Source organism: Helianthus annuus, chromosome 13 (genome assembly GCF_002127325.2).
Source record: "Helianthus annuus cultivar XRQ/B chromosome 13, HanXRQr2.0-SUNRISE, whole genome shotgun sequence".
Taxonomy (NCBI): domain Eukaryota; kingdom Viridiplantae; phylum Streptophyta; class Magnoliopsida; order Asterales; family Asteraceae; genus Helianthus; species Helianthus annuus.
The window spans coordinates 165,164,990-165,188,723 of NC_035445.2; the positions used below are offsets into that span (position 1 = coordinate 165,164,990).

General features: G+C 34.2%; 1 protein-coding gene across 1 annotated transcript; it reads right to left on the bottom strand.

The window, feature by feature from the left end:
• Positions 1-12,371: 12,371 nt before the first annotated feature.
• Positions 12,372-12,803, bottom strand: LOC110902330. Its single transcript, XM_022149018.1, has one exon. The coding sequence runs from the start codon at positions 12,801-12,803 to the stop codon at positions 12,372-12,374; it is 432 nt and encodes a 143-aa protein (XP_022004710.1).
• Positions 12,804-23,734: the final 10,931 nt, after the last annotated feature.

Sequence of the window (23,734 nt, forward strand, 5' to 3'; positions counted from 1 at the left end):
TTTTCACTTGTTTCTTGGTGCAAACCGCCTACGGCGGTTTGGGTCATCGTCCGGGCCGAAAAAACGCTTATTTCTATTACTTATTTAAGTTTTTATGTTTTTTGAAGTATTTTGGGCATTTTGTTTGTGGGATTGTATTTGGCCCGTTATCTATTTTAGGCCCATTTCGAATTTCTGTCTCTATTTATGTGTTGTTCTAGTCATTTGAACAATCAGACTTGAATTTTGAAACTACTCAATTTTTCAGTTCAAATTTCGTGCCCTTTGGGTTGCAATTCGGCCCGGACGATGACCCAAACCGCCGTAGGCAGTTTGCAGCAAGATGGAGCTCGTTCTCACGTTCGTTTCGCCTGGTCGTACGCCCAAAACGGACCCCCGTAGCCCAAGTTAGAGCCATTTTAGTGAAGCTCCTTTTGTTACAAGATCTTGGGCCTCCAAATACAAAATGTCCCGCTCCTCCACACTTGGGCCCACATCAAATAGTCACTAACATAAATGCACAAAACTAATTTCTAACAAAGTAACTTTTCATTCCATTTTCAGGAACCTATTTTAGACCTTATAAAGATAACCAATTTGCACACTTTGGGTCTCTTTTAAGAAATACACACGTCTTTTGACAAATATTCATACAAAAAGCATTACTCATACTCAATCTATTATATATATTAAAACAATATATTTTGATGCCACTTGGCATAATTTTAATCCACTAATTGCCACTTGGCAAGTTAATACTCCTCTCAATGTTGATTTGGGCGGCAATATACATTTTAAGCTTTCTATATTTTCTCTCAATCAATCTCACACAAAACCCTAAATCTCAACCGTATGGACATCAGCTATTCATCTCGTATCGATGATGAATACTTTTCAACAGAGGATAGTAAATCACGTGCTCATCTGATTTTGAGGATGGCAATGTGACGAGGATGATGACGACAAATTACTTTCCAATTTCTCTCTTCAAACCCTAAATGCTTGAGCCGTTTTCCTCTGCAATATTCAAATCGACGATTTAGAGATCTGATTATCCACGATTCGAGGTAAGTTTGTGTTTCTAATTCGTTTTTGATTGCCCTTTAAAGCTCTGCGACCAGATTACTTTTTTCTTTCAAGAATTAGGGTTTCTAGGTGACGGGGCGATGGCAGCGATATGAGGGATGGTAGTGTTTATAGTTTCAATAAAGGTTTGTAGGGGCGGTTGTTGGTGGCGGCAATGATGGGTATTGTAGGCTAGGGTTAACGGCGCGAGCCTAACTCTTGTGACTCACTACCATTCGAACCTTTGGTGGTTGACAACAATGAGTATTCTGGGGTAAGCAACCAAGCGCTCTTCTTTTTTTCGCTGATTATGATTCTAATTTTCACTCATTTTGATTCTAATCTTTGGTGGTAGATTGATGAGTTAATTTGATAAATATCATGTGATACTTGACTTTGATCTTTGATACAGATTAATAAACTAATGGCTTTGAATAAGCTAAGTTTGCTGTTAATTTAATTGTTTTGATGGGGATACTTTATTTCAGATGTTATATAGTTTCTCGGATCTCTTGATAAAGTGTTTTGGCTAAGTAGCTTCTTAATTTTTAATCGTCTATCCATTTTTTTTTCTAAAAAAAGGAAAACCTTCTAGACATATTCTATTGTGCAATCGATTATACCAATGCGAACACATGGGCCATAATTTATGTCATCATAGCTCGTGGATATTTAAATATCAATAAAATCATGTTTTTATATATATTTTTTTGTTTATGCAATAGATACTTCCCATTTAGAGTAGATGGGATGCTTGCAGGTTCTTCTACAAATATATTATGAAATGGATCAGCCAACGGAATTTATGGGCTGTTACAAAAACACAAGAAGACCAGCCAAGTTAAGTTCTTGATTTTTTACTTTGCGCCTATGTTGTCAAAAGCGCAAAAAGTGCGCGCCTAGACGCCCGGGCGCACCAATAGGCTTAAAGTTGGTGATTCTGTTTTGTTTGTCAGGTATTCTTCTTTTCAAAATAGTCAAAATATGAATTCAAATTCATGTAGCAAGTTTGATTTTACATGTAATTTAATATAGCTTTTTTTCTAAATATTATAAAAATATCTAAAATGTTTATCTATGAAAACAAGGGGCAAAATGGTAATATTACATTTAAACAAAAGATTTATGGTGTACAGCAAGATATGATAATAATAGGTTTATAGCATTTTTTATACTTAATACTTTTATTAGAAAAGTAAAATGATGCAACATTCATAGACAAGAAACTACGTAAGATGACTAAGATCATGTGTTTTATCTTATTATTTGATAAACATAATAATTTTCTTTATAGTGTTTATAGATAAGTGAATCAGATTAGATCAATGTAGGTCGTTTTCAGTTTTAAGGGGTTAGAATATATTTATATCAACCCGTTTACGTAAGAATGAGTCAATTTGGGTTATGTTATGCACAACGGGTCAAATTGGTAAATTTTTTTAAAAAATAGCTAAAACTGTAACGGGTCAAATGGGACGATCCAGGTATGCTCTAATAGTAATGGGTCACACTCTGGTAAACTCTAAAATGAGCTAAATACTGAAATGGGTTACACGGGCAAAAGTTAGCTTCTGTTGTATGTGTGTCTTAGATCTCCAAAGATAATTTCAATTGCTGGTTAGAATTTTGGATTAGTAAAAGCTTTACATAGGTTTAATTGTGTGGCTTATTCAAATGTACTTATTTAAAGGATGATTGAAAGAATCGTATTTGCAGATATAACTCTTTTGATGTTATACGAATCGTTCGAAAATTTTGGTGGGCATCTGAATTGTTGATGAGATAATGGAAAAGTTTAAATCCAATTATTTGAATTTCACTATGTGATAGCGATAGCGATGCTGCCAACACAATAGTGAAATTAAGTTTCGGTAGTGCTTTATATTGATTTGATTATTGGACTTACTGAGATTTGTTTTGAACCAGGTCATCATGAGTATAGGTTGAAATGGGCCAGTCTGACTTTCAACCATGTTTTTTTTTTATTTTCATAAATATTTAAGTCTTAATTGTAACTACAAAAACAATATAATAATTATGCCCATGGCTTTGAATCTGTCAAGCATTATGCTGTCCTATCCACGACTGTGTCTCCCGTACGGTTTTTTCTTTCATAATTTGTAGGCTCTAATTGGAGATTTTGGGATGTATATTGTTTCATTTGATCCACCTGGTTATGGAGAGAGTGACCCGGATCCTAAACGGACGTTAAAGAGTTTTGCTTTAGATCTGAAGAAGTTGCTGATCAACTAGAACTCAGTCCCAAATTTTTTGTGGTCTGGTTTTCTATGGGCAGGCAAGTGATTGGTCTTATTTGATCTACATTCCTTACATGTATGTGTGTAAGTTAGCATTCTAAAGTATCATTAACGTCTCTATTATAGCATTATAAGTTTGAGTCAAGAATACAATACATTTGTTGCTGAATTCAAGAGGAATAGTGTGTGTAGAGGTGGAATTTCGGCCCATTTTGCTTATGAATAAATTTGGTTTTGTTGGATGTATTTTTTTTTACCTATAAGTTATAACCTCCTTAATCATTTTATATAGACTTTAGATTATGGTACAAAGATGATACTAGAAAAGGGGTACAATGGAGACGGTGTGCTTTAGCTCTTTAGTCGACTAACTTAGAACCGTTCTACCCTTCGATTGTTATAATAATGGTCATATTTTTAGGTTGAAAAAGGGTAAACCCCAATAGGTATGTTTGAGCCTACAAAAGAATGAGGCTTAATAGCCTGAGGGTGTGAAGAAAATAATTATCAAGGCTTTACTTTTCAGTTGTAGGTAGGTCATGTTTTGGTATGGTTGTAAACTAACAAATTAGAAATTTGATCATATGGCCATTGGTGCAAAGATTATTATATAACATTTCCCATAGTTAGGATACAAAGTGTTGCATATGTTCAGTACTTTAATTATTCTTTTATTTAAAAAAGAGTGTTCATATTTTATGCCCTCGATCTGTAGCAAAGACATAAAAACCTTGGGGTTCGTATTGGATTTTGTGCAGATGGTACTAAAAGGTAGTGATGGCTTGCATCGGGGGCTTATTTTCATCTAAAGGGTGGCAAATAGAATTGGGTTATGTTCATCTAAAGGGCTCAAGCACGTCAGTCAAGGTATTGTTTTCAAGGTTTTAAACAAGAGTTCAAGGGTTATGTTCGTTAAGTTTCATATATATTTAATGACTCTGAATCTCTGATGATGTTGTTAAAAGAGACTAAAGTGCAGTATATATGGCTCGATCAAATGAACAAGAATATCTGAACAAGTATTTTGAAAGTTTAGATCAAGAAACAATTGTGAATCTTGATAAACAAAAGTTGCAGACCCACTTGGAAGGTTATTATGCTATCTAATCAGGTAACCAGTTTAGAACTTGGTAAATAGAGAGTTCATGCTTATGTAATATAATGTAATGTGACTTAACTTAAAGTTTACTTATTTTATGTAATATTAATGTAACTTCATTTTTTTTATTATATGTAACATGTAATGTAATTCATATAGGGAATTATGAATTATAAAGTTTGTTGTTACTCAGTTCATGTTTTGCTGGGATATCAGAGATTCTTTCATTTCAAAATATCATGTACGGACTTCTAAATTATATAATTAGCATTGTGTAACATGTGTAGCATACGGGTACTTAACTATATATAATTAGCATGGGTTGAACTTGAAGCGATAACACGAAGGTATATTTTTGTCGTAGTGGGCCTTCGGGCGGCCTTTTGATAGTGGGCTTAGGCTACTCATTTATCCATAATTTTTTATTTTAGCATCATTTTTATACGTTTATATTTAAATGTTTTTTCATTACAAAGTTCATCTCAATGCCGGTAGATACTATATGTTTGTGTTAAGCCACCCGCGAAACTCGCGGGATCTTAAACTAGTTGAAACATATATTAACCCTTGTTTATAATTAATCTGATTAAGCATTTTACGCACACCATATTGACAACAAAAGAAAACGCTTTATCAAAATCTAAACCTCCCATGTCATCATAGCCTTCATTACTAATCTAGTTTCATTTTATCTATTTCACCTGATGACTTATAATTTATTCCAAAATTGCACTTACAACTAATAGTTCTTGTTCATTGGGAACATTAGTTAAGACCCAAGTATTATTTCTATTAAGTTTCATTCCCTCGTTCATTGTTCTTATCTAATTTTCATCACAAACAACTTCCTCTAAAGACTTAGATTAAGCATGTTTAATAAGAACAAAAGCAAAACAAAAATTATCAAGATTCAAATTACGATAGTTAACAACCATTTCAATATTATACTTTACGTCCCCCCTCAACAACGTTATCACTTAATTTCTTTATAAAAGATACAACTCCATATATGAATGAAATCCCCTATGAAACCCTCAGAGGGAACAATTGCTTCTAATAACTAATCAATAGATGTCACAAAGTGACAACTGATGTTTGTTGTTTTGACGATTACCAACATTTTATTTTATTAAGTATAATTTATAACATGAGAACCATATCCTTTCATTTATTTTTACACTATGAACTATAAATATCCTAATGTTAGTGTTAAGGAAATAATATATATGTTAAAAAGTTTGAAAATATATATTTGATATTATACTTTTATTTAGGTATATACAATTATGTACCAACTTTTGATTAGAATATATAAATTTGTCCCTTTTAAGGATGGGTCAAAACTACAAACTCATTGAGTATGAGTTATTAAGAAACAATATTGCTATTTGTTCCTTCATTTCAAATTTGAAAATAAGCGCATCACGCATGAGACCTTATCTAGTCTGAATGTTGTTTGGTGCAAATACATGTTTTAAAGTGAGAGTAATTAGGATGGCGAACTTGAATCAAGATTCATATGACAAAGATTTCCATGTAATGAGAGATCAAAATGCTTGAAGTCATAAGGAATGAAAACAATAAACAAAAAATGGAATGGAGTAATTCCAAGACTATCTGGCCCATTTGCAAGGGTTATTGAAAAAGCATGTAGCTTAAAGACCAAATTGATGTATATTATGGTTAGATAACCAAAAAAAAAAAAAATTGTATGAAGCAAACTCAAGATTGGAGGCATTAGTTTTATATTTATATTCATAAGTAGTGTGAGATTCATTGGGGAACACTAAAAAAGTGGGGAACAGTGGGGAACCGACTCAAACGAACTCCGATTGGACTCATTCCAGCGGCGTTGAAACCGTCTCGTCGAACCCTAACTAGGATCTCTTAACCCTAAATCATAACCCCTAAATATATTAGGGTTTGGCTTTTAGGGTTTAGCTTTAGGGTTTAGTGTTTAGCTTTAGGGTTTAGCTTTAGGGTTTAGTGTTTAGCTTTAGGGTTTAGGGTTTAGCTTTAGGGTTTAGCTATAAGGTTTAGCTTTAGGTTTAGCCTTTAGGGTTTAGTTTTTAGGGTTTATAGTTTAGATTTTACGGTTTAGCTTAGGTTTTAGCTTTAGGGTTTAGAGTTTAGGAGTTAGGATTTAGGGTTTTGGGTTAAGAGATCTTAGTTAAGGTTCGACGATCCGGTTCCAACGCCGCTAGAATGAGTCCAATCGGAGTTTGTTTGAGCTGGTTCCCCGCTGTTCCCCACTTTTTTAGTGTTCCCCAATGAACCTTACCCTTCATAAGTATATGTGATAAAAAAATTAAGTTCCTAGTTAAAGTTGAGATAAAGCTTGAATCATGTGATTTCAAATTATAATTGTTAAGGTTACTAGAAATATAACTCGTATGTTTGGAAAGTTCATATTAGGTTATAGTGTGTTGTAATCTAATACAAATGTTTTGGTGGTGACATTTAAGAAGCATACAACTGTTACGAGACTAACATATACGTGGAAATATGTCGTGTAGACATGATCATAGTCCATGTATATTATACACATGGTTGTAAAAGTCTCATCTAGGCTTCAAGAACTCCCTGTGTACTCGTTACAAGGTAGGCTGCCGAGGCCCGAGTACTGATTGTCTAGGTCGATAACTCCACGAGTAATTTCCGCCTAGGCCGAGTACTCTCAAATCCGACTAGGGAGCGCCTAGCGACTTTTGCAACCATGATGATCCATAGATCATACACAACCTTTTGTACATTTCATGAGTACCTTCATGCCAACATGTATCTTATCTTTGAATAAATGTGTAAAATCAACGATAACTCAAATTAACACGTGTTACGAATTTCAAATCCCATACGTAATGTGAATCAACAATTGGCTAATGGGAACGAAACTTTCATATACTATGTTGAAATGAGTCATAAATCCATGTTAGGTGTATTGAGATTGTTGGATCAGTTCTGTTTATACATGAAGGAAAACATGAAAACATACCTGATTGCATCAGCACAAGCCAACAGAGAATCCAGATGGAGATGTAGTAACAGTGTTTAACATAGTTGTCAGTTTGGTCTGGTTCCTCCTTAGGGTGCAATCTAATGATGGTGATGAAGAAACCGAATAAGGGAGTTCGGTTATGGAGATGAGGTCGATTTGATGTTATGAGTAATTAGGTTATATGTCTAACCCTAGAACCTCAACATAAGTCTCCTTATATATGCACACAGGAGGAAACCCTAATTAGTTAATAATAGTAATAAGGCCCATCAACAATTACCAACTAATTATTTAATGGATTGTTATATATTTTGATCCATATAATGTAAATGATTATAATGACCATATATGAATAAATATATTATTTATTTATTCTTACAGAGATACCTTAGTAAGGTGTTTTAAAATGTTATTAAAGTTCCATATCACATCTAGTGATTTGGTAAAACTATTAGCTGGATTGGAATATTTGCCATACTTTGTCAAATATAAAACCCAATATATGTTCACAAAATATGTAGTGTACTCCCTCAATTTAAACTTAGTTTTTTTTGTGAACATGGTTGTTAAAATTTGTTAACATTCTTAGAAAAAACTATCTTTTTGAAATTCTAGGATCCGATCTTGTTTATAATGTATAAGATGTTCAACCAATAACAATTGATTATATGCGGAAACTATAATCAATTCTTAGAAAGAACTTATTTCTGTTAGATTTCACAAGAGTTTGGTTACAATTTGATGATAACGAGATTTGAGTTTTATCTGGCAAAGTTGTGACAAATGAACGAGAAACTCTCTATTGGATACAACAATAATGGCAAATGAATGTAAATAAATGGCAATTTTGAAATTAAACTTTAAAAGAAAGGCAAACTTTTTACTGAGAGTGAAGATAGTTAGATAACCTCCAGATGCCAGTCATGAGTGACTTGGAAACTTGCAGTGTTGTTAACACTTCATCATTTGTCATTGTATAAAATTCTTAGAAAGAACTTATTTCTGTTAGATTTCGCAAGAGTTTGGTTACAATTTGATGATAACGAGATTTGAGTTTTGTCTGGCAAAGTTGTGACAAATGAACGAGAAACTCTCTATTGGATGGCACATTCTATTGAAAATTCAAAAGAATGGCATAATCCCTTGACTTTTCAAGAGAATGGCACAATCCCTTGAATTTTCTCATTAGTTTGACTTTTGAAAAGTCAAACAAATGACTCATTCATGTGTCTCAAATAACCAAACTCCAATATATAAACCACGAAATACAAACAAGACCAAAACATTATCTAATTAAGATATCTTAGGCGATTGGCACCTAAAATGCATTAACAATCTCCCATTTGACAAAAGCTAGAGATCTTTTATCTTTGGTCTTTATTTGTGATTACTTCATCATTTTGGAACGTTAGCCTCTAGATGTATCAACAGACTCCCCATAGGCTGATGCTTCCAAAAATTAATTATTTTTCAATCTTCCAAACTTGTTTGCTTCAAAAGACGTAAGACTGTAAGAGGAGGATCCTAACTCAGTATCTTTTGTTAATTGAGAAACATGTTCACGTTTGTACATTGTCAGTTGTTGTGAGGTGTTGAAGTATTTCATAATCTTCATGAGTTCTTTACTCTAGTGAATATCTCGAATTTCGCACCTCGTGCATTTTTCAGCAACTTAGCAACTTATCTGTTCACTACCACAAACAATTTCTTGAAAATCTCGTTAAACTCATTCACATTACAAGACAAACCCGTGTTTGTCTCAAATAATCAAACCATAATATCTAAAGAACCACAGAACACAAACAAGACCAAAACATTATCTAACTAAGTTCTCTGAGTTGATTGACACCTAAAATGCACTAACACTCCCACACACACATATATATCAAAACACATAGACAAGGTTTGATAATTGGGTTTGGATTTTGTTTATGGTCTTATGAGAGCCTCATGAGTTTGAATTAAAACAAGTAGTTAAGTTTATTGGTGTTTATCTCTATTTGATTTTCCGTAATTCGAGAGGATCATGTGGTATGAATCGGCTGTGATCATCATCCAACATTGAAGTGAGCTAGTATATTTTCAAGGGAAAAAAATGGGTACACACCAACATATTGTGTTTTTACACTTGCATGTTTTTTGCGCTTGAATTACAATTTGTTGTCTTTCGCGTACTTTTTGATAACGTTCGTACACACCTTTGATACTATGTTGTGTCGTAAAGAAACACTAGGTTAAACGGGCGGTGTTAGACTAGGTTCGATAAGTTGGAGATTCTTCCGATCACTGTGGGTTCTTGAGAATATTTTGATCTGTAAACTAAAACCACTGTTAGGCTCGTTACGGGAAAGGGAAGATGTGGGTTCTTCTTGTAACCACCATCCAACGTGAGCATTAATAGGAGAATTTGAAGGACTTTCGAAATATCCTTTTATAGCACTTATATAAAATTAATGAGCATTTACACTTCATATAAAATTAATGAGCATTAATAGGAGAATTTGAAGGGCTTTTGGTAAGACAATAATCGGAAACTCTATATATATGGAGACAAGACAACTAATATTGGTGTAGAAGACATCTTACATTTTACAGTTTCTGTTGCTATCTTTTAAAAATGGTGAAAACTTCATTGACGATGGTTTTCGTGATCGCCTTATATCTGTCCTTACCCGGTAAGCTTGGTTACATTCGTCCCTAATTGTTGTAACGTTGTGTTTTGAGTTTACACTAAAGAATTACGATTTGTAGGTTGGCAAGTCTCATGTGGTTTGGATGACAAAGGATTGGGAATGAGCCAGCAAGAAATTTATAAGAATGATGGTGTGACTTCCATGAAAAAACTTCAAAGCGTTGGTGATCCTTGTAAGTTGCCTGATGATTGCCAGATGTATTGCAAACGTGGCGTGCCAGCATGTTGTAACGAGCTATGCGCGTGTAGTTGTGACTTCTTTTGCAGCTGTCCTCCTAATTACTAGTTAGCCCACTGGGCATTAAGCTGTCCTCCTAATTACCATCAGCGTGTATTCTTACTTGCATGATCTTTATAGTTCAAGCACATTGAATAGTTGTGACGTGTTCAAGTGTGCTTTAATAACCCATGATGTGATTGAAATATGATATACAATCATTTGTGCGTCTTAAACTGACACTAATCAACTACTGTATTTAATCTCTGCTTATTAGAATAACCCTAATTAGTAACGACTTGTAAAAGATGTTTTTGCTCCAGTTTTAAAACTCACAACACATTTGTTTTGTATGACCAACTAGTAGATGCCCCGTCCGTGTTGCGGGACGATAGCCGAATAATTTTCAACCAATTAAAAAAAGACCATTATAATTTTGCTAGGGGAAAAAAAGAAAACAATGAGAAGACCGTAATTTTGAGGTCAGGGCAAAAGTGTATTTTTTCAGAACTAATGAGTCAGTGTTAGGCAACTCCTTGACACGAAAAAAAATAAAATCGAGTAAACCAATTAAAACAAAAAACCTTTATAGTTTTGGTAAAAAAAAAAAAAAAACTAAATTGATGGGGAAAACGTAATTTTTAACTGAGGGCGAAATCATAATTTTAATTCAGGGATAAATTGTAAACTAAATGGACCAACGGGCGAGTGCCAGGAAGTTGTCGGCACGACTGTGATTTTGCACTGGGGCAAACTTGTAATGTCACCAGGAAGGCAAAATGTTAATTTAAGTTGAGGGCAAAATCGTAACCTGGTTGTGAGAAAAAAAACTAACGGCGAAAGTATAAATTTATACGGGGCAAAATGGTAATTTTGAGCCGAGGGCAAAATTAGAATTTTTAGCCGGGAGAAAAAGCGTAAATTAATTTTTTAGCGTGGCCAAAAACATAACTTTGACCTGATGGCAAAATCGTATTTTTAAGGGGAAAAAACTAATGGCAAAACTGTAAATTGAAACCGGTCAAAATCGTAAATTTTAACCGGGGGCAAAATCGAAATATTTAGCCGGGAATAAAAGCGTAAATTTATTTTTAAGCGGGGGCGAAAACATAAATTTGAACTGATGGCAAAAGTGTAAATTTAAAGAAGGACAAAATCGTAATTTTATTGGACCAATAGGGAAGTGTCAGACAGCTGCTTGAAAAAAAAAACAAAATCTGCCGCCCTTTTTAGCCAATTGAGAGGAGAAACTATTAAATGATGATGTCATCATCTTATAAATGTAGTAGTTTAAATGTATGACCAATGGATAAAAAGAGATCAGTATTTTCATTTCCTTACAAAGTGGAGTCTCTCATGTGTATATGGAGTTTCAACCCCCATAAAGAGAAAAATGCTCGGATAGTTCCTGTGGTTTCGCCTTTTTTCACCTATAGTCTCCAACTTTCTAAAACTATCTGAATAGTCCCTAAGTTTTCATTTTTTGTTCCCGGATAGTCCCTGGGTCTAACTTCAGTTACTTTTCTCTGTTAAAATGATGTGAAATGACAAAAATACCCTTTCCTTAAAAGGCCAAACCACAGGGATTATCCGGATATCTTCTTCATTTTTATTTATAAAACCCCACCACCACACTTCATCTTCATCCTCCACCCACCATCACCCTCCTCCACCCTCCACCATCACCGCCACAGTCACGCTGCCTTACTCCCCTGCTTCTCCGGTCGGTACAATCGGAAGACGAAACCACAGTAATCTCAACGATAAGCATCTCCAATCTCAGACGACAAGCAACGGGAATTAAAGAAGAAAATAACTGAAATAAGTTCAAATTTGTTGAAGCATTTCATTCATTGAATCATTGCCACCACTCAAAAGTATCATAGAAACTAAACACGAATCCGAATATTTAAATTATATACAGTCCACTCATACATCACGCAAATATTAATTTCTTTTGCATTTTTTCTCCATATATTACCGTTTGAATTACGCCTCTATTAAATGTGTAATTGGTTTTTTCTTTATGTATTCACAGCACCAAAGTTGAGTTGTTTTTCCAACTGTTATTGCCAATTGCTCCCATTAGGAACAAGGCAAAACCTATTGGAATTTCGATAAGCGTAGCACGGAACCTTTCCAGCTGATTTGTTGTAGCACAACGGAAGATTTAAAGGCGATTTTGACGACGTATACACACACCGATTACTGACTGACAGAGGTGGTGATTTCGGTGATGCTTCGGGTGTACCAGTGGAGGAACTAGATCCACAAGTACTAGACCCAGAAGCGGTTGAATGAGCCGGTGAGCATTTCTTCGGATTTGATAGAAATGCTCGGATTTTAATCGATTGCAGCGAAGCTGTTCGATCATATTCCTGAATGAGATTCGTCAAATCCTCATCACATGTTATGGTAACAAGAGCATCTAGATCTTCTGTAGGCAACTGACACCTCAAACTCACTATCTTCCCGCACAATTCACCGAGTTTCGCCATCAATTCTGTAAATCACAAGTAAATCACAATTAGTTAACGATTACTCTCGTTTACCTGTCACCCGATTGTACCGACCGGAGAAGCAGGGGAGTAAGGCGGCGTGACTGTGGCGGTGATGGTGGAGGGTGGAGGAGGGTGATGGTGGGTGGAGGTTGAATATGAAGTGTGGTGGAGGGGTTTTATAAATAAAAATGAAGAAGATGCCCGGATAGTCCCTATGGTTTGGCCTTTTAAGGAAAGGGTATTTTTGTCATTTCACATCATTTTAACAAAGAAAAATAACTGAAGTTAGACCCAGGGACTATCCGTGAACAAAAAATGAAAACTTGAGAACTATTCAGGTAGTTTTAGAAAGTTGGGGACTATAGGTGAAAAAAGGCGAAACCACAGGGACTATCCGGGCATTTTTCTCCCCCATAAATTTAACTAGTTTAGAAAGAAATGAGAAATTATAAATTTATAAATGTTAGTAAGAATAATACCATAAAATTCTTTCCAAAAATCCCGTTAAAAACTATTACCTCATTTATAATGTTGACCGTATTTAATTTCCATCTCAATATCGATATTAGGCCACCTGGTATACTCTAACATCCGTTGGTGTTAATCCTAGTTGGCATCCGTTAACAGTTGTTAAACCGCTCCTGAAGGGTGTTAAGAGGCATTAAAAACTTCACATGTTAAGATGTTAACCAGGAGAGAGAGGGAGAGAATCAAGCATTGAAAAATTTGTACACACACAACAACATGCTAGATATATGTATTTTAATTAAGGAAAATTGGTATTTAATAAACCAACATTTAACCAGTTGGTAAATAATAATCCAACCTACAGAATTGGTATATAATAATCCTACCTATCAACATGTTGGTACTCAATGAACTTCCGTTAATTTTTTTTAACTGAAGTTAGTTTTTAAGTTTTATTTACTACACAAACAGTACCAGTAGTTGTAATTTACTAGTTTTAACTATTTTATAAACCTCAAATCGAGGAAAGGGGGGGATTTTCGAGTGTTTTTTTTTTTGTTTCATAAAAGAGTTAAAACTAGTAAATTACAACTACAGGGATTGTTTGTGTAGTAAATAAAACTTAAAAACTAACTTCAGTTAAAAAAATTAACGGGGGTTCATTGAGTACCAACATGTTGATAGGTAGGATTATTATATACCAATTCTGTAGGTTGGATTATTATTTACCAACTGCTTAAAGGTTGGTTTATTAAATACCAATTTTCCTTTAATTAAATTTAAGGGGAGTTAATGGGGTTAAACCATTTCCTTGGTGTGTTATGAAGGTGAAAGAGGATCAAGTAGGTGATGTGGTGCCTACACGTAGTTAAAGGGCGTTAAAGTATACCCAATAGCCTTAATTATGTTATCTTTGTTTTCCTATACTAATTAATAAAAATACACTTGTTGTAAAACTAGCCTAAAAACACAATAAGGGAAAACAATAGAGATAAAAGCTAGATTTCATTGAATGAGATGTTTTACATTGAGACACAATAGGGGTATATATATTAGTACAAAATTTGGAGAAGAAGCTAATTTATTTTTGGTGTTGATAATTATAATCTTATCTTACTATTATAATAAAGAGAAAAATGCCCGGATAGTCCCTGTGGTTTTGCATTTTTCACCTATAGTCCCCAACTTTCTAAAACTACCTGAATAGTCTCCAAATTTTCATTTTTTGTTCCCGGATAGTCCCTGGGTCTAACTTCAGTTTGTTTTCTCTGTTAAGTGGTGTAAAATGACCAATTTACCCTTTCCTTTAAAAGGCCAAACCACAGGGACTATCCGGGCATCTTCTTCATTTTTAGAGAAAAACCCCACCACCACACTTCATCTTCAACCTCCACCCACCATCACCCTCCTCCACCGTCACCGCCAACGACCTGCCATGTTCTCATCTTTCTTCCAGTCAGATTTAACCCACCTGTTCTCCCATCCATCTATTGAAAAATATTGAATTATATAGATAGATTAGCACAGCAAAAGTTCAACTGAAACACTAAAGTTTACACATGCATTATCAAATATGAATCTGCTGATGATAGTTTTTTTACTAAATTTGACAAATGATTGTCATCGTTGACCGATATTTACCACTCTACTGAGCTGATCTATGATATAAAAACAAACAGATCTATTCACAAATAATCCTAACATGAGAACAACTAGTAACAATACCACCATTAACGATTGCAATCAACATAAATCCTTCTCACAGAGCAAAAACCAAAATATTAAGCTAAAACCTCAGTGACTTATATCAACCTACCTCATATTCTAATCCACAACTACAATTTTACGCATCGATTAACAATCTAACCTAACCGAAACAGATCTGGATCGTAGGCAAATCTGAACAACCTAACAATAACCTAACTCAGACCAGCAAATGAAGATGAAGTGTGATGGTGGGGTTTTTCTCTAAAAATGAAGAAGATGCCCGGATAGTCCCTGTGGTTTGGCCTTTTAAAGGAAAGGGTAAATTGGTCATTTCACACCCACTTAACAGAGAAAACAAACTGAAGTTAGACACATGGACTATCCGGGAACAAAAAATGAAAAGTTGGGGACTATTCAGGTAGTTTTAGAAAGTTGGGGACTATAGATGAAAAAATGCGAAATCACAGGGACTATCCGGGCATTTTTCTCTATAATAAATGAAAGTGTTGGTGGGACACGTGTCTCATTCTCAAGCAATCTTTTTGATGGGTTTTCCGCTCGTATACCCGCCTATCAAATTCATTAAACTTCCTATATGACACAAAACTCTCCTATTTGCAAATCCATATTCAAACCCATCAAAAAAACACTGTAACTATCCTAACGATCCAGTTCTCCCTAATTCATATGCCTTTATTCCATCTGGTTTTCGATTCTTCCTCTTCAAGGTGAGCTTATCTTACTGTTAAGTTTCTTCGTTTCAATTTTGTTACACCGAATTGATGTTAGGATTAGGGTTTCATCGTTATGTTCACGTCAGGGTTTGATTTGGTTCAGATTTGTTTCGATTAGGCTTTTTTAGTCAAATTTATTCCGATTAGGATTTTTTAGTCAGATTTGTTAACACTATTGTTTTTTGTTTTGTTACAAAGATGTCATATTGTTCAAATTAGGGTTTTATTTTGGTGAGATGTTTTTCATCTTTTGATGTTTATCTTACTATTATCTTCCTGTCCATCAATTTTTTTGATCATTGTTAGCCATATTTGTTTATCTTGTGATTGTTTGTGTAGATAGACAAGACCAAAATTCAAAAGAAGATGGAAAAGGGTAAGGTATGATTTTAGATTTTTGTCCTTTTTTTCATGTTCAATACATTTATGGTGGCTAGATTTAGGTTGGTGAATTGTAAACTGGGCAGGCCTTCAAAGGGCTTAATGCTAAAGCTCAAGAGGGAGCTTTGGGAGGTACTTGTCTCAAAAAGAGTGGCAAGAAATGAGTCCTGCAATGGCAGAGGTAAAGTTATTGCATTTTCTTAATTCTTAATGAAATTATCCATGTTTGATAGATTAGAACAACATGATGTATGATGTATTTGTGATAACCCAAATTTATCCTCTTATGTGTTTTATTAAACGTTTCTTAGATGAATACATTTTTGAGTGCTTGATATCTAACATCATGTAGAGCAAATTTTCATAGTAATTGAAGTTAGCATACCGTTGGCAGCTTCGCTTCAAAAAGCTAGAACTTTAGCTGGAATAAGAAAAATGCAGAAACTATATATAGTTATATACACATTTTTTTAGTTTGTGTATGTTGAATATAATGACATTGCTAATCTATAGTCCTTTGGGTCATTCTGTAAGTTATTTCTTCTTAAAAAGCTAAATTATATTTTCTTAAAAAGAAACTCATCTTTATATTGTATTTCTATGGTGCAGCTATATGCGTAGGCATGTTCTGTTTCCACCACTTCACATCGTACAACACAAATTAGAGATGATCAAATACATAACACGTAACTAGACTTGGTAATAGATGATGCAGATGCATAACACTGGACTTGGACTTGATCAAATACATAACACCTAATTTGGAAATGTTTTTAAGTTTCTAGGTGGTGGAACTCTATTGTTTATATAGAGCATTCTGTTAAAACAACTTTGGATACTGGTTGTACGGTATGTTAACTTAGCAATCTATTCATCATCTGTTTCCACAAGTTCTTCCTACTGGTTTTGTTTTTGTCGTTATAACAATCCTGATTTTACAATCTTAACGTAGGTAGCAAGGTGCGTGCTTAATTGATGAAAAGAAACGTGTCCTCAAGGGATAATCAAGGATGAGCTTGGTACCAACCGGTACCGGAAAATCCCAAAAAATGGGTACCGGTACCGACCGGTATTTGAAGGTAAAAACCGGTGCCGAACCGGTACCGAAAACACAAAATGTCGGTACCGAAAATCAAGTAGTTTGGGAAATTCGGTACCGGTTCTGAACGGGTACCGGTACCATTTGCTCATCCCTGCCTACGTGAAGCACAAGTGAAGTTTGCTATAGAACGTGTGACGTGCCTTCGGATAATATAACTTCCTTTTCCATCAGTTGATATGTTTAATACCATGGGAGAGAAAAGTGAGTACTATTTTTTTATCTTTTTGTACCATTGCAGGTTTGTACCTGATTGTTGTTGGTTTAATTTGGTAATTGACTTTTTTTAAATTAATTCAATCTAATAATTAGTGAAATTTATTTATTGTTACTTAAATAAAAAGAACATTACTGTATCGTAAATTTACTGTGTATCACATAAATCATTTCTATAATAATATTTATATTATTATTTATAGATGTATACCTGAACCCATCATGATCCGAACCTGTTCTGGCTTATTTTAAAGCGACTCGATCTGACATGAACCTTTCTGACATGTCGCCCTGTCCAATCTGGCGCACCCTTTTTGTTAAGTTTAAAATATTCCACCCTGCAGTTGCTTATTCTTTCATGTTTACATCTAATACATTAATGTTGACGACTTGAATATGTACATATCCATATATAGGACGTGAGCAAGCAGTTGTAATCATGGATGCTTATGCTTCATGCTGCAAGGTTGTAATCGTATTTGGTTTCCAAGACAAACCTCCACTTAAATAGGTCGTTTTTAGTACAAAGGCTTCAAAGTTACCTACTTGGAGGTGCATGATTTATTAGTGTAATGCTTTCACATATGACAAAAGTCTCAATAGTAAATAGAGCTTAAATAATATCGATATCAAACTCATGATCTATACATAATAAATAGTAATCATTTAATATTTTTTTTCAAACATGTGTAATACACATCTTTTTAACCTGGAGTATATGGTGATCCAACATTCACTATCGGGTGGAAAACAATGGTTGATGACCTCCACGTTCATATTATGTATTTGTGTTGTTTATTACCAATTATAACCCTTTTCATGGTGATTTGTTTTAGTTTATGTTTATGATATGTAAAAAGTTAGTTTTTGCTTATGATATATAACAACTTAGTTTTTGAACCAATAGGTTACACCTTTAATGTTTTAATTCATGTTTAAAGATTAATACGGTCTAACATAATGCATTGAATGTTACAAAAATCAGGACCTTTAATTCATAAATTTACATCCTAATTTTGGAATAAGGTGATCATGTATAAGCATTTTTAGACTAATTATTTCGTACCACAACTAATTTTGTAGTTCTTTTATTATTTCTGATTCCTTATCAAAATTAAATTGTTCAACCCGTGTATCACACGGGTAGATAACCTAGTAACAATATAATTATAACACTCCCCCTTTGTTATCAACTTGATACGCTTGGAGATGTTTCCTCGTTAAAAACATTGCCAGGAAAACCCAGTGGGACAAAACCTTAGCTAAGGGAAAAAGAGTACAGCCCGTATTATCTCCCCCTGATATTCTGGATCATGTACGTTGACTCATTAAAAACCTTACTAAGAAAACGCAATGGGATAAAACTTTGTGAAAAGAAAAAGAGTGCAACTTGTGTAAAACTCCCCCTCATTATGATATGGTATCATTTAATTAACAGGTGCCAATCTTCTATGAAAGTTGCTGAAAACTTTTGTAGTAAGTAATTTCTCGCTTGATCTCTTGATACATTGATGTATGATCTTCATGTGAAAGTTTAATTGCCTCCTCTTGTAAGCAGATACTATAAGATCCATGGATGTGTTTTGCTATAATCTCCGCATTTACAAAACTAACCAAACTTGTTGATGGGTTAGTAAAATATGAACTCCTATCTTTCGTACCTTAAGGGTATAGAAAATATATGTTTTACCCATTACGCTATCTCATCACTGTACACAAGTTATATCTTGCAAATGAATTTAATGATATATGTTCATGTATAACTAGCAAGATATATTAATACAATTTGTATTGAACTATGGTACTTCAGGACCAAAGATCTTTGCTTCTTTGATAGAAGATGTTAAAATTCATTTTTTTTATGTATCGGATATCATTAAATGTACTTACACCATAAGCTTGGTCCATATAAAAATGTCCACCATTTTCTAGATGTATTATGATTGATGGATATTAATAAATGTATGTTTTACATATCGAGCCATAAATTTGCAATACCATATTTCATTTGCAAATTCTTGCTTTAATTGAGCTCATTTTTTCTCTTAGGGAGATTCAGTGACATCATCAGCTTCATATAGTACGTTCTTGAGTTTTTGATATCAATGCTTTTGGCATCATCAATCCACGAGGGAATTTTTTCCATCTTACCTAAATATGCATGTGCGTTCACTCTTCAATGGTTTTGCTACATAAACTTGCTCATGTAACACATAGATTTCTATATCATTTGCAAAAATGGCATGGACACTTGCTTTTATCTCCAAAATACATATTATACCATGCGTATACACTATTTATCGACATATCACAATCACTTGGTACAAGTTTTCTATGTATGTTTATTGGTTCACAAGAATTACATCGTTTTTCAATTCACCTTTAGGGAACTCAATTGCTTTAGGAAACTCATCAAGAGTTCAATCGTATTCAAAATGAATCTATATACAATGATCATATTGTTCTCAAGAACTTAACTTACATGATTTTAATCATTCAAATCCTTTGGGGACCTTTATGTATACTTTTAGTATCAAGAAATACATAACATTCATAAGATGCATGTCTATTCTCTCTCTATATTACCAGACAAATAAGATATTGGAAAGTCATTGCATCCACCACTAGAGAATGTGTTTCTTTAATATCAATCATTAGTTTTTGCGAAAATCCTTGTGCCACCAATTTTTCCTTATCTCATTTAGTTTCATTTTCACATGATTCGCATAAAAGACCCATTTGTATCCAACATACTTTACAAATTCAGTTGTATGGATTGTTGGTCCGCGAACTTTCCATTAGAGAATTCAACTCTGCCTTATTTTGGTCCTTTCGCTTTTGGCCAATCATTTATATGTATTAATTCATAGGCGTATCTTAAATTATGATCATCGTCATTTAACCATTTCAAGCGCTACATTATATACAAAAGTATAACGACGTCGATTTTAAAATTGCGATTCCATATATTTCTAGACATGATATAAATTATTGAGATCTCTTTCAGGTACCTGAGATCCTTCTTGAACCTTGATGTCTAATGTCTCTTAAGGAGACCCTTTTACATACCTCGACTTGACCATCTTCATTCCTTGCTCCCTTTCTCAAGGATTTTATTTTTGGAATCGACTAGTTTACCATGCTTCAGGCATGCCATAGACTCATAACCAATATATGTTGTCCTTTTGAGACAATTATCTTAACCGGAGCATTAGTAGTTGGCATATATGACTCAACTAGTCATTCTTTCAGGTCAGTGAATGCGTCTGGTGTGACACCCCAGGAAAACCAGGAAACCAACGCAACTTAACTAGCTTCCTCAGTAACCACGTGCTAAATTTCGGGACGAAATTCTCTTAACAGGGGGAGAATGTGACAACCCTCATAATTTCATGTATCCGTACGATTTATTTATGTTAATTAAAGTGCTTGATGACTGTGCTGAATTACTTAACTGCTTTCTGATTACTGTGTCATACTTACATGTGCTTGTTAACATACTAGTCTTGCGTAGAAAAGTTACTAAATAGTCTTGTATGCTTTCCTGAGTGTTGGGAATTAAAAGTGTTACAAAAAGTTACCTAAAAGACAATATATGGAATAACTTAGCACTTTAACGGAACGGCATTTAACCGAACAATCGGACATTACCCGGAACACTAAATTATTGTTAAAAACTTTTTTTTTTATTTTTCTAAGCTAGTCTTGGTCCCCGAACACTTAAACACACTACATGATACGTGTAACACACTAAACATTAGATTTTTACATCTAACACCCCACTAATTATCATTTACCAAATAATTTTCATTTAACCCCCCCCCCCCCCTTTTATAACCAGCCCATGGAGGGGCCCCACTCCAAAATTTTCTAATCTTCTAAATCCTTCCAAAGTGATATGAGCTAGATTGTGTATGTACTCTTGTAGACACATGGACCAAAGGGTATTAGTGAAGTTGGAATATAAGATAAACTAGAGGTTCATCATTCTCATCACCACACCACTCCTTTCTTCTCCTCCATTCTCGGCCGCCCCCTCATCACCACACCACCACCATTTTCTTGCAAGCTCCATCCATTCCAAGTGTACTTCAAGGTGTTAGGAGGTTTAGTGTTCTCGGAACTTGAAGGACCACATTCGTTTGCTTTTATCCTCTACATTTTCACTTGTTTCTTGGTGCAAACCGCCTACGGCGGTTTGGGTCATCGTCCGGGCCGAAAAAACGCTTATTTCTATTACTTATTTAAGTTTTTATGTTTTTTGAAGTATTTTGGGCATTTTGTTTGTGGGATTGTATTTGGCCCGTTATCTATTTTAGGCCCATTTTGAATTTCTGTCTCTATTTATGTGTTGCTCTAGTCATTTGAACAATCAGACTTGAATTTTGAAACTACTCAATTTTTCAGTTCAAATTTCGTGCCCTTTGGGTTGCAATTCAGCCCGGACGATGACCCAAACCGCCGTAGGCAGTTTGCAGTAAGATGGAGCTCGTTCTCACGTTCGTTTCGCCTGGTCGTACGCCCAAAATGGACCCCCGTAGACCAAGTTAGAGCCATTTTAGTGAAGCCCCTTTTGTTACAAGATCTTGGGCCTCCAAATACAAAATGGTCCGCTCCTCCACACTTGGGCCCACATCAAATAGTCACTAACATAAATGCACAAAACTAATTTCTAACAAAGTAACTTTTCATTCCATTTTCAGGAACCTATTTTAGACCTTATAAAGATAACCAATTTGCACACTTTGGGTCTCTTTTAAGAAATACACACGTCTTTTGACAAATATTCATACAAAAAGCATTACTCATACTCAATTGAAACATATATTAACCCTTGTTTATAATTAATCTGATTAAGCATTTTACGCACACCATATTGACAACAAAAGAAAACGCTTTATCAAAATCTAAACCTCCCATGTCATCATAGCCTTCATTACTAATCTAGTTTCATTTTATCTATTTCACCTGATGACTTATAATTTATTCCAAAATTGCACTTACAACTAATAGTTCTTGTTCATTGGGAACATTAGTTAAGACCCAAGTATTATTTCTATTAAGTTTCATTCCCTCGTTCATTGTTCTTATCTAATTTTCATCACAAACAACTTCCTCTAAAGACTTAGATTAAGCATGTTTAATAAGAACAAAAGCAAAACAAAAATTATCAAGATTCAAATTACGATAGTTAACAACCATTTCAATATTATACTTTACGTCCCCCCTCAACAACGTTATCACTTAATTTCTTTATAAAAGATACAACTCCATATATGAATGAAATCCCCTATGAAACCCTCAGAGGGAACAATTGCTTCTAATAACTAATCAATAGATGTCACAAAGTGACAACTGATGTTTGTTGTTTTGACGATTACCAACATTTTATTTTATTAAGTATAATTTATAACATGAGAACCATATCCTTTCATTTATTTTTACACTATGAACTATAAATATCCTAATGTTAGGGGCTGTTTGGTAGCCTCTTAATGACTATTCAGATGCTACCTCTTAATGGTTTAAAATCTCTGAATGAATAAGAGGTAACCTCAAGTCTGAATGGTTAAGAGGTAACCTCTGAATGGTAAATCATCACATATCACATTCTTCTACCTTTTCATTCGTAAAATTCTTAATGCTTCCATTAAGAGGTAGCCTCTTAATAACCATTCAGAGGCTACCAAACAACCCCTTAGTGTTAAGGAAATAATATATATGTTAAAAAGTTTGAAAATATATATTTGATATTATACTTTAATTTAGGTATATACAATTATGTACCAACTTTTGAGTAGAATATATAAATTTGTCCCTTTTAAGGATGGGTCAAAACGACAAACTCATTGAGTATGGGTTATTAAGAGACAATATTGCTATTTGTTCCTGCATTTCAAATTTGAAAATAAGCGCATCACGCATGAGACCTTATCTAGTCTGAATGTTGTTTGGTGCAAATACATGTTTTAAAGTGAGAGTAATTAGGATGGCGAACTTGAATCAAGATTCATATGACAAAGATTTCCATGTAATGAGAGATCAAAATGCTTGAAGTCATAAGGAATGGAAACAATAAACAAAAAAAAACGTAATGGAGTAATTCCAAGACTACCTGGCCCATTTGCAAGGGTTATTGAAAAAAACATGTAGCTTAAAGACCAAATTGATGTATATTATGGTTAGATAACCAAAAAAAAAACTTTGTATGAAGCAAACTCAAGATTGGAGGCATTAGTTTTATATTTATATTCATAAGTAGTGTGAGATTCATTGGGGAACACTAAAAAAGTGGGGAACAGTGGGGAACCGACTCAAACGAA

Coding starts and splice junctions, on each gene's coding strand:
- LOC110902330 (XM_022149018.1), bottom strand. CDS start 12,803: ATGGCGAAACTCGGTGAATTGTGCGGGAAGATAGTGAGTTTGAGGTGT.